This window comes from Parus major, chromosome 5, assembly GCF_001522545.3.
Source record: "Parus major isolate Abel chromosome 5, Parus_major1.1, whole genome shotgun sequence".
In the NCBI taxonomy this organism is placed as follows: domain Eukaryota; kingdom Metazoa; phylum Chordata; class Aves; order Passeriformes; family Paridae; genus Parus; species Parus major.
In genome coordinates this window covers 23,986,683-23,998,327 of record NC_031774.1, presented here as the reverse complement: position 1 = coordinate 23,998,327, position 11,645 = coordinate 23,986,683, and the positions used below count along the sequence as shown (strand labels likewise).

Below are 11,645 nucleotides of genomic sequence, written 5' to 3'. Positions count from 1 at the left end.
TGCAGGTGCCATTAGGACTCTGGAGTCAGGCACTTCAGCAAGTCCCATGCCCCCGTGCAAACCAACAAGCTTTCAGGTCAGCAAATAACCACGGCTTTTTGCTTTTGACTTAACTGCTTGCATTTTTGACACACTTCAGATGCAAACATGCACACACCCCGAGGAGGTGGCTGCAGCTCCCTGCCGCCCTGGGGGCTGTGGTGTCTCCTCCCCCAGCCTTGCCCTACCTGCTCCCAGCCTCAAAGGAGTCAAGCAAAGCAGGAGATGCTGCTGTTTGCCTGGTGGTGCATCCACCTCAGTATACTTGCTGAGGTCTTTCAGTCGAAGTTCACCCCTAGGTCAGTTTTATTGCACTTTTATTTACAGAAAACACAGAAATAAAGCATTAAATGTGTTGGGTTTTTACCAAATGACCCAATCGCTTTTTTTCCCTTTTTTTTTTCTTTTCTTTTGTGGGTTTTTGGCACAAAGAAATATCACAGGTGTTACCAAACAACCATGTAGGAGCAGCTTGACCAGCTGCCCAGCCCAATAACAGGACTTCAACAGACAGACATGTCGCACTGAGATCAAAAAATGAGGAGGTTGTTCCACTTTCAGCTTCCAGTCTAACCTGCTCATTGGGGGCAGGGGGACTTAATTCTGGAGGGGATGATACCATTCATAAATTATATTTATATTTACCTCTTACATTGTAAAAGTAAACAGTGCAAAAGTACAGTACCCCAGATACCCTTCGGTTTGGAAAGCTTGAAGGTTGCTTTATACATTTTGTGTGTTTTGTAAACATTGTTACCCATCCAGAGTTCTAGCTCTTGCTTGGAGAGACCCAACTCCTCCTGGCATCCAAAATGTATTGAGGGGCAGCAGTCACTTCCCCTGGACTCGGCCGTTGAGATTCCCACTCAAGGTTTAGTGCAAATTTTGGAGAGGAAAAGACAAGAGAGAGAAAGAGGGGGGGAAAAAAAGGAAAGAAAATAAAATAAGGCATCAGTTAGAAACAGTACGCATCAAAACCAGGCCCGTTGGGGCTGCCTTAGGAGAAGGGCAGGAAGTCTCTCTCCTCCACCAGGCTGATGGAGAGGTTCTTCAGCTCCTCCTCAGAGCCAGCAGTTTTGTAGCCAAGCTGCGCCAGCACCTGCTGGCAGGCGTGCTGGGTGAACGCCACGATCTCGTAGGACAGACGGAAGCGCCACTTCTCCGCCGTTGCCGCCGAGTTGCGCACCGTCCCATACTTGTGTTTGGAGGAGGACCTGTCTCCTCGGGTGTTGTTCTGTATCCAGCGCTCCACGTTGCTGTCCATGGGGATGCCCAGGAAATCATAGATCTCCTCAGTCTTTTTCATGGGGTTCCTGGCCAGGTCTTCGTACCGCACCAGCATGTACTTGCCTTTGAGCCATGGTGGCCGGTTGAGGCCGGTGGACACAGAGTTCCAGAAGTCCTCGCACACTGTGGTGAGCTGGGTCACGTCCAGGTTGTATGGCTTCCTGCCGGTGCCATCCCAGATCCTCCAGAGCCTGTAGGTGTCTCGGAAGGTCTCGCTCCGGGATGCCAGGATCCCCCGGGGGTCCCTCACCAGCTGGATGACCTTCAAGTTCAGCCGCGGGTCCTCCACCAGGGCCCGGAGGTCATTGACCTCGGGCACCCGTACGGTTTTGATGGCCACGTGGCCGTGCTCTCTGCAGGACTCAGTGGCCAGCGTCAGGTTCAAGGTCCCACACTTCTTCACGCAGTCTCCTTCCTCCAAGTGGAGATCCACAGCTCCCAGGGACTCACATACAGGTGGTGAGCACAGGGCCTTGCTGGCTCCCCTGCGGAAGAGGCGGTCGGTGGTGTGGTTGACTGGCTGGGGCTTGATGTAGTTCTCCAGGAAGTAGAGGTCGCAGTCATACAGGCTCCTCAGCAGGTCTCGGCTGGCCCCCAGCATGACCCGCCTGTCTGTCGTACTCTTGCTCTGGGTCAGCTTTGGGATCAGGGTGTACTGGACGTGGTAGAGGGGCTCAAATAAATAGAAGACATCGAAGTGCTGATTGAACAGCTGCCCAACAAATGAGGAGCCGCTGCGGGTGGTGGCAAGGATGAGAACATGAGTCTTCCTGGAGAGGTTATATGGGAAAGTGGGATTCTCATCGCACAGCCTGTCAGCCACATCGGTGTCCTGGCTCAGGCTGCAGTTCACAGGATTAGGGATGGGGCAGCTGTGGAAGGACTTGGCAGTGAAGGTCCGGATTGCTGTGTACTGGATTGCAATGGATGCCAAGGCTAGGAGGAGTACAGCCTTCCAGGAACATTGCATGGCTGGTCACCTTCATGGAGCTTCTTCACAGGTCGTCTCGGTGTCTGCAACCCAACAGAAAGTTCACAGGTTGAGCATGGACTGCCAAGTATCCAACTGATGCAGGTATCAACAAATGCCCTCCTAATGTATGTCCATCAGTCATAACCACATGAATCCCAGTCACACACTGCAGAGCCCCATTTCAGACAATCAAAACAACAGGCAGAGGCTGGCAAGCCTGGAGAAACATGTACAGCTAGGACTTCAGCCCGGTTCCTTCCAGGCTGTGGGTGCACATAAATCTTGTGGCCCATAGCTCACCCCATGCCCTGCAACCCTGCAACCCAGGCAGGGAGATGTTAGAACCTGGCAGTGATACTGTCTCCATCCAGCTGCTGCAAACTCTCTTCCCCAGCTGCCCTGTGAGTCACCTGTCACCCTACCAGTGTCTTTCACCCCCAGTGCAGGAGCCATGGCAGGGAAAGGTCAGAGGATGGTGCTATCTTGCCTCCATCCTTTCTGTCCAGCTGTCAGGATAAGGCATGACCCATCCAGGCCAGCCACCTCATGCTTGGGAGAGTGGCAATGTCTCTCCTGGAGCTGCAGGCCTCTTTGCACAGAGGTTCAACAGCCAGCTCAGTCTGTCAGCGTCTGGGGACAAGCACAGCCAGAGCTGTGCCCTCAGCAATGAGCTCATGGGGCTGGTAAGATCCTGCTCCACTCTGGGATTCAGGGCTCTCCTATTCTGAGCACCCGAGGGGAAAAACAATACTGCAAAGGAGGAAGCATGCAAAACTGCATGTCTTCTATATTCTATTGCCAACCAGGGCAGTAGCCCTTGGCACCAGGGATGGGTGCAGGGAAGAGTGGGGCAAAGAACAACTTCAGGGGTGTTAGCTCTGCCTTGCTGCTGCCCACACATGGGCAAGGGCAGGGGAAACTGAGCAGAACCCTTGGATAGGATGCTCAGGGACCATCAGGGGGGGTTAGTAGCTGTCATGCCTGGGGAGCTGCTACATTGCTGGGAAGGGATGTAGCTGTGGTGGTGCTTCAGTATTCCTGGTGTTCACTAACATGTGGTGCCTGCAGAGCACATAGCAGCTGCCACAGTCTGTTGTTCTCATATCCTCAACGTGTTCTAGTCCCTGGGGAAACCCTGTCACCCAGCAAGTGACACCAGGAGGGCAGCTCAGACCTGCAGGTGAGTAAAAAAGCCTTGTTTTTTTTTTTAATTAATATTTTTATTGTTTACTGATTGCCCCAGCTGATTTGTGGAGGCAGGAAACTTCATGAACAATCAACTCCAGAGACCTCTCACTGGGAGCAGAGGTTTAGAGCAGGACCCCAGGACAGGGGGTTTGGCACAGCTGCTGCATGCAGCCCCCCACCAGTGCTCCCTGTGCCTGTGCACCAAGAGCTGTGCTTTAGACCCAAAATGATGCTTTGAGTACAGGTTGCTTTCACCTGGACTGCTGCCTGCCAATGATTGTGGCACATGGCTGGAGGACTGAAGTCAGAGATGCTTGGCTATTGCTGCTGCTGGATTGGGGTTACCCACTACTGGAAGGGGAAACCCAGCCCCCGTGTCCACATGATATATTCTATCCCTTGGATAAAGTGTTTCTCCAAGTCTCCAAAGGCAGAACAAGAACAGGAGAGTCCCTGCTGGCATCTCGTAACCCAAGTGTCTTCTGCATGCTGCCTAGGTGGAAGCTGCAGTGGGAATGCTTTCCTGCTCTCTAGTGATGGCCAACCACACTGCATCCCTCACACACAACCTCAGCTCCTACTCTTTGCTTCATTGCTGATGGATGCTGGAGCAGATGAGACTCAGATTGTCCTGGTTACAGCAGAAACCTGCTTCCGGCTCCCCAAAAAAGGCAAAGCAGAGACTAGATGCCTTCTTGGTCCCAATTCCCACCAAATCACTCACTGGCTGTGAGCATTTCAGGTTCTCCACCCACACTGACCCATTCCCCTTTGCAAAATCCCAGGTGGCAGAGGGGAGGAAATGGAGCATTGATTCACCTCCTTCTCCTTGACTGAGCAAGTGCTAAACCACAGCACAGCTTCAGCCTTTGCTGCCCCTGACACCCTTGGTGTGCGCCCTGCCCATCTGCTGAGCTGCAACCAGGGAGGGGAAGGTTTTGGGAGAAGACTGCACTCCCTGATGTCTCATCTGTGGCCTTTAAAGCCAGCCAGAACCTCCTCTCACCTCCCAACTGGCTCTCCTGCCTCCTCCCATCACTGCCTGCCCCTGCAGAGGGGCTGCAGTTCCTGCTCAGTCCGGCCCTGGGCTCCAGAGGCAGTGGCGACCGGCAGCTGAGTTCTCTGGAGGAGCTCCTGGGGCAGCAGAAGCACATGGCACCTGAGAGCTGCAAGGACAACTGAGGATCACTTTTACTGCCACCACCCCTTGTTCATCTGTCAGACAGAGTCGGGCTGGTGTGAACACCTGCCAAGGAGGAGCTGTGCAGGGCTCCACACGGCTTGGAGAGGGCAGGCTGAGCAGTGGCTGCGGCCAACAGGCCCCAGAAGGATGTGTCCTGCACAGAGACACAGCAGGACAGCCACTCACACTCCCATTCCTGCCCCAAGGAACCTTGTTCTTAAACTGGCCTGTTCCTCTTCAGGCACTGATACCAGGGCCAGCAGTTCAGACAGCAGCTGGAGAGAGGGCCGTGCCCACAAGGCGCTGTATGAGGCATGGATCGTTTTGGCTCCTCAGCCCCAGACCATGGGAGTCATCTGGAACGCTGGCCTCATAGATGTTTCCATGCTAGAAGTGTTCCCAGTCAAAATCACCCTCCGCTCTGTCTCCAGCTCGGCTCCACCAAAGATGATGAGCAAACGCAGCCCAAGGGTGGGAGCCGAGTTCAGTGTGTCCCTGCAGGCAGCTGGGACTGTGAGATGGAGCGTGGGATGGGGGTACATCACTCACACCTTCCAGCCCCTGGCACTGCTGGTACTGCAAGGGACCTGCCAGAAGGCACGTGGGGGCTTTTGGCACTGTGCTGGGGCCACCACTGCCCCTTTCCCAACCCCAACCCCCTTGCGGTCACAGCATGCCAGACTGCACTCTGCTGCCGTGCCTGCATTCCCGTGCAGCTGCCTGCAGCCGCATTGGGACCGGGCTGTCCACAAGGGATGCACGGCATCCGGCAGCCGGCTCTAAGTGCAGCAGGAGGCCAGCCAGTGCCTGGCACAGGGACAGGAGCATTGTCTGTGGGAAGAGGAAGGTGCTGAGCCTTTCCTCTCCCCTGCCCCACTTCCCGCAGCCTTGAGCCTGGAGGAAGGGAGAGGATGGGCGCAAGCAGTGCAACCTCCCCCACCCTGTGCACCTGCCAACAGCGGCAGATGCGTAATCACCTGCCTTCCTCTTCCTCCTCCTCCTCCTCCACTGACTTCCAGCACTGCTCTGAGGGAGATGAGCAGGCGAGAAGCCAGCAAGACAGCTCAGGAGCGCCGGGGAGATCGGAGGTGATGAATTAAGCTGAATGGCATCTGTGAGTCACCGGTGCAGGAAGCAGTGAATGCGGCCGGCCAGCCATCGTGCAGCAGGGACCGGGGGCTCCTCTTTTGGGCACGGTCTTCCTAGGTTTGAGGGGAATTACCTGCTTTTGGAGCCATGCAGCCAGGCCGTGGCACTGAAGGCTGCAGTGGCAGCCGAGTTCAGGCGCTGCCAGGCAGGCTGGAGTCTGCGGGGAAGTTGCAGGGGTCGGTACAACTCACAGGTCTCCCGAGCTCCAAAAGCAGCTAGGTGTTACGCAGGGCGCCGTGGCACACTCATCCTCGCAGGGGGCTCCCACAGCATCTCCACATGGGCAGCTGCCTTGACTCCTGCCCCAAGCCTTCCCTGCAGGTTCCCTTGCTCCCTGGAGGTGGCTGTGCTCAGGCGACTCAGGGGTGATGGCAGAAACCCTTGCACTTCCTGACACTGCTATTGCTGTTCCCAAGGCTCTCTCACAGGCCGTCAAAAAAAAACTCTGCTCTTTTTGGTTGCCATCCAGGCTGTCCCCCTCTCTCAACAGCTCCCCAGAAGTTGTACCCTCCACCCGGCTGGGCTCATCCTTAGCTTCCCTCACTGCCAGGGAAACCTCTCTGCTCCCCCATGGAGGGAGGAAGGGAAAAGGGAGTGGAAAAAGCTGCGAGGGTCTGTGCAACAGAGGTGCCTGCTCCAGCCTTTGTAAAAGCCCTGGCACAAAGACGATGCACTGGAGGAGTGCCTGAGCCTTGCCAGTCCTTCCCACAAGCCTGCCTGGTGCCAGTCCAGCTACCGGCACCCTCTACCCCCAAAACTGATTCCCGCCAGCAAGGCTGTTTCCATGGAAACCACAGAGTGACTCAGGACTTTGGGACCAGCTGGAAAACACAACTGTGAGCAGTGATCTGAGTGAGCTGAGAAGCGCCGGGGTCTCGGTGCCAGGGAGAGCGGTCGATGACTGCGGGCCTGGGCAGGGCTGCCCACCTGCCCACACGCCGGCACAGAGCAGCACACGGCACACCCTGCACAAGGCCAAGAGTTGTGAGGCAAAACCCCTCTCCTGACACAAGTGCGTCTGCAGCAGGCTCACCAGGGGACACATCCCAAAATGTGAGTCTGATTCATGGCAGACAACCCCTCTTCACCCTTTCCCTTCCCCCACCCAGAGACTCATGCATGCGTAGTCACCCAGAGAATTCATAGCACCAACTTCAGCGCCTGCTCAGCCCTGCACCTGCGCCTCTGTCCCCTGCCCAGCATGGAACACCCCTGCATGCCTTGCCCAGAGCCATATGGCTTGTCGAGGGCTGCTGGAGGGGACTGGTGCAGCCAGCACCCCGTGTGCTGCCCAGCCAGCAGCTCCCTCCTGCAGCCCCATTCCTCCTCACCTCACCACCCAGGCACAAAAGTTAAGTTGCAGGTTTGTAAAACAACTCTCAGGCAGTGACCCACTGGCAGAGGCCGACACATCCCAGCGTTCTCCCACGGAACAAAGAGTTTATTCGGTAAAACAACATTGTGGCCACTGAGGCAGGGAAGGCAGGCTTCTGGTGGGCTGCAAGCATCCCTCTTGGTCGCAGTGGCTTAGTCATGCTGCCGGCCCTGCAAAGGCTGGCAGACACCAAACACGCCTGTGGGCCACCAAGCCTGGCTGCTGGCTGGCTGGACCCCACCCCTCCCCAGAGGAAGGAGAGACCACGGAGAAGAAAGCAGCACCGAGCTGTCCCCCATCCCCTCACCACAGGCATTACTCGACTTTGGGCACCGCCACAGACATGTGAGCAGGGCTGGTCTCTGTCCTCAAGCCTCCCCCTCTTCAAGCCCCACCAGTGTGAGATCCTGACGTGGTGGGAATGAGTTTTCAGCCTTGCCTCCTCCTCTTCAGCCGTTCAGGACTAGAGCTTCCCTACAGTCACAGCTTCAAATGCCAGCTGGGGGACTCGTGCCCGCCACCTTCCTCAGGTGTCTCACCGTGTGCCTAGCAGAGGTGCTTCGTGCCCCCAGACTCATTCTGCTCTTGCATCCATCACCTCCTCGAGCACTTTTATTACAATAAGGCACAGGACTCCTGTGCTCAAAGGCACTCTGGCATGTGCCCTGTTCCCCTATCTCTGTTCATTCCCTCTGCATTTCAGAGAGACCAATAGATCCTTTAACACCAGAAGACTGCTGCCCACTTTGACCAGCACTTAAAGAATCGCAGGACTTTCAGCAGGGAATCTGTCTCTTTCCTACTGGCACACAGCATACACATTTTCAGTTAATTAATCAATCACTTTCAAGTAATGCCAACCCCAGCCGGTCCCAGAGTTTTCTTATTGCAACATCCACCTGCGTCTGTTTATCCCTCATCTGCTGAACTGCATCTGCCTCTTCCCGAGGATACGAACGCCTCGATAAACCAAATATAGAGCTTTTGTGCTCTCCACCTTCCCCTGAGCCATCCACCAGCCTGCTGGTGCCCGCTCACTCCCAGAGCACTCCCTGACAGGAGCTGGGAAGGCTCTTTTGGGATGAACGCGCTCATTCATCACCTCAAAACACTCTTTTTGCAACGTCCCCAGCCTACGGCCGCGTCAAGAGCCCAAATCTCGAACCGCACAGCTTTCCCGAAGGATTGCTCCATGCTATGGCGTGCTTGCACCCCATTCTACGAGGTCTCCTCGTCAGCCTGCGCCCTCACGGCAGGTTTGTCAGACCGCCCGGAGGTCTGACAGCGAACACCGGGGCATTCGTTCTGCCGGCTGCCGCGGCTACACGGCCGGGCAGGGCATCTGGCCTCCCCGTGCCACCGGGGACTTACTCACTTGCTCCAGGCGGCAGCTCCTCGCCCAACAGCAGCCCAAGTTTGGCGGCAGCTCGTTCCCTCGGCGGTCTGGGGCCAGGACTGCCGTGCCCTCGCCGCTAAGGCAGCCCCGGGAGGCGGCTCCCCCGGGCGTTCGCAGCCCGGCCCGGGGTCCCACCGCAGCCGGGCTGGGCACCAGAGGGAAAAGTCCTTCCCGCCGCTGCGGGCGGCGTCTCGCTGCCTTGGAAAGTTGGTGGCGCGGAAAGGGTTACGAGAGAGCCCCAGCCCGCCGCCCCCGGGCACCCCCGCCGCTCTGCGCCGCTCTCCCCCCACCGCCTGCGCCCCTTACCTGGCGGAACGCCCCGGCGGGCTGCCCCCCGCATCCCCGGCCGCGGCTCCTGGGGCGGGGGACGCCGAGCCCGGCCCGGCCCGGGGGCGGCAGCCGGCGGAGCTCAGCGGGCGGCGCTGCGGGTGCTCATCCCTGCCCGCCGAGCCCTGCCCTGCCCTGCCCGCCCGGGCACCCGCCGAGCGGGGCCGCCTCTCCACGCCCTCCGCGCCGCGCCGGGCGAGGGGCGGGCGGGCGGCGAGGGGGCTGCGCCGCTCCCCTCCCTCCTTCCCTCCCTCCTTCCCTCCCTCCCTCCGCCCGGCAGCGCGCACGGGCGCCCGCAGAGCAGCGCCAGGCACCGGCACCGCTCCGGCCTCCGCTCCGCGCCGCCCGCGCACCCCAGCCCTGCCGCCGGGCCCCCCGGCTTTGCCCAGCAGGAAACTCCCCGTTTCCTTCTTTAGCTCCCCGAGGCGCCCGGCCGGGCCTGCCAGAGCCCCTCCCTCCCGTGGCGGGGGCGGGAGGGGGGCCCGGTGAAATGTGTCCCCCAGGCTGGCTTTCGATAGGGATGGATCCCTGCGGAGCGGCCGGACGCGGGGCAGCGGGTACCTCACACCCTCCTCGCCCCTCCCGGCCCTGCCTGACTTGGTAGCGATGATGGTGCATATTCATTCCCTCATTTTCCGGTGGCCTTTGCTCATCAAAAACAATATTGTCATGGGGACTAGTTCTCCAGCGCCAGGAATCCTCCCTGTGCTGCCTAAAACAGGGCTCACTGCCACGGGCAGGGTCCAAAACCATCCTCAGTGGTGCCAGTGCCAAAATACTGACAGGTGATGGCACCTTCCCACCATCCATCCCGCCTTGGAAGGTGGGATAGAACAGAGGAAAAGAAGCACGGGAGTGTGTCAGGGCAGCTGAAGTGGCTGTGCTCTGACAGTCACATCGCTCCTTCTGCTGCTGTTCGACCCCTAGAAACAGGTCAGACATTTACTTTTGGCAACTTTGAATGTTTCCCTTTTGTCCAGCGCTTGCCAACTAAACTGCATTTTTAGCAGTTTAACTGCAGCTCTGCTGAAATGGCAGCTACCAGTAAAAGATGGGCTGTGATTCTGGAGATGCTACAATGGATATTCATTTTTTATATCCCTGTTTTATTTGAGGCATGTTTGGAGCTGCCTGGTCACTGGGCACAGCAGGTTTCTTCTTACATCCATGTGAACAACATGTATCTCCTGAAAAACCCTGAGCTCTGCAAGGAGCTGCCTCCCCAGCTCAGGGATTTCCAAATCTTTACCTCTGACTCCAGGATTAGCTAGATGTAACTGTGGGATCACAGTACCAGCATGTTCGGCAGCAGCTCAGAACTACTCTTGGCAGAGAGCAGGCTACGAGTAGCAGTGGGGCCCAGGTCTCTGCGCTGCACTTGTGCCAAAAGAAGAACAAATCCCTGGGAACACAGGTCTTGCCTTCCACTCTCAGAGGCCTGCCAGGCTGCGACAGTGAGTTCAGAGCTATGAGACTGCCTTTAAAACTTGAGAAGCACAACGACAGATTGTCACGTTCGTTGTTTAGCATTTTGGACTCACATTTGCTGTTTTAGGAGTACCCAGATCTTGTGTGTCCAAAAATACTGGTATTTCACAAGTTTTTTACAATATCCTGACAGCCCTAGCCCCCTTAATCTAATTTTAGAAAACTTTGTAGGGATTTTATATTTATAAACAGTTGGTGCTTAAATATTATTTCTCTCACCATAGCAACAGCTCCCCATTGTAGCGTTCATTATACAGTGCCATTGCATTGGTGTATCCCTGTTTTGAATGAGAAAGCCCTGAAGCCACTCGCTCTCTTGCTTGTTTTCCTACACCTTGCAAAGGACAAGGACTGAGGCTCCTGCCTGTCTGACTCTTCCTGGAGCTGGGAAAGAGCCATGCCACCAGCTGCTGCTGGAAACAAGCCGGTGGTCCTGGGGTTTCTGTTGCTGGTGCTTCTCAGGTGATGTGCTGGCTCAGGCCATCCCCTTCCCGCTGATTCATTTGCCTTGGTGTAGCCCACCTGGTCCCTGTGAGCCCACAGTACCTGTGCAATGGCCCTGAGTGCCACCCCCGTGTGAGCCTGCGACAGCTCTGGGTGCCCAAGGCACGCACCTGACCTGTGCTCCCACTTCCCCGGCACCTCCGGCGAGCGGTGGGGAGCAGCTGTGAGCAGGCATCCAGCTGGCCCACAGCCATGGCTGTGCTCCACTGCCACTGGGGGCAAAGGCACTGGAAGTGCAGGAATGGCAGGATTTCAAAGGGTTTGGCCAAAGGGGGCATAAACCCATCCAGGGACCACTGCCAGGAAGAAATCAAGGGGCTCACAGTAAGAATACGAGACCAGGCAGGCACCTGCGTGCTCCCCAGTCTTTCCAAGGAGCCAGGGCTTGCTCCTCTCTTACACACCACTGAGATTGCTCTAAAGTACATCTGCAAAAATCCAGGGCATCCCGCAACTTGGAACAGTCCCAGAGATCCTTGGACTCATACCCACAGGTGCTGTAGAGGCTGTCTCACACAAAAGAAAGCAATTTGAGAGAATGGTGCGAAGAAATAAGGACTAAAAGCAGGGTTGAAAGAGAAACAGATGCTTCTGATGATTTCAGCTGGGCATGATCATGTTTTCTCATGCTGCTCTGGTATTTTAAGTGTTAATCTAGAGAGGTGCTGTTTGTTAGTACATATTACAGCTCTCTATCTCTGACTGTTGACTATTAAAATATTAATTAGGCTCTGTG

The 11,645-nt window shown here is 56.6% G+C and overlaps 1 protein-coding gene across 3 annotated transcripts; it reads right to left on the bottom strand.

Annotated features, from left to right (window-relative positions):
- Positions 1 to 323: 323 nt before the first annotated feature.
- CHST1 (carbohydrate sulfotransferase 1) lies at positions 324 to 9,049 on the bottom strand. Of its 3 annotated transcripts, none has more exons than XM_015632323.2 (2): positions 8,897 to 9,049; positions 324 to 2,340 (listed from the first exon to the last, which is right to left on the bottom strand). In XM_015632323.2, exon 2 carries the CDS (start codon positions 2,294 to 2,296, stop codon positions 1,037 to 1,039), a length of 1,260 nt encoding a protein of 419 aa, XP_015487809.1. In that variant the 5' UTR covers positions 2,297 to 2,340; positions 8,897 to 9,049; the 3' UTR covers positions 324 to 1,036. The 3 variants fall into 3 exon arrangements, with proteins under 3 accessions (XP_015487809.1, XP_015487811.1, XP_015487810.1); XM_015632325.3 differs by lacking the exon at positions 8,897 to 9,049 and adding an exon at positions 8,570 to 8,805; XM_015632324.3 differs by lacking the exon at positions 8,897 to 9,049 and adding an exon at positions 4,494 to 8,532.
- Positions 9,050 to 11,645: the final 2,596 nt, after the last annotated feature.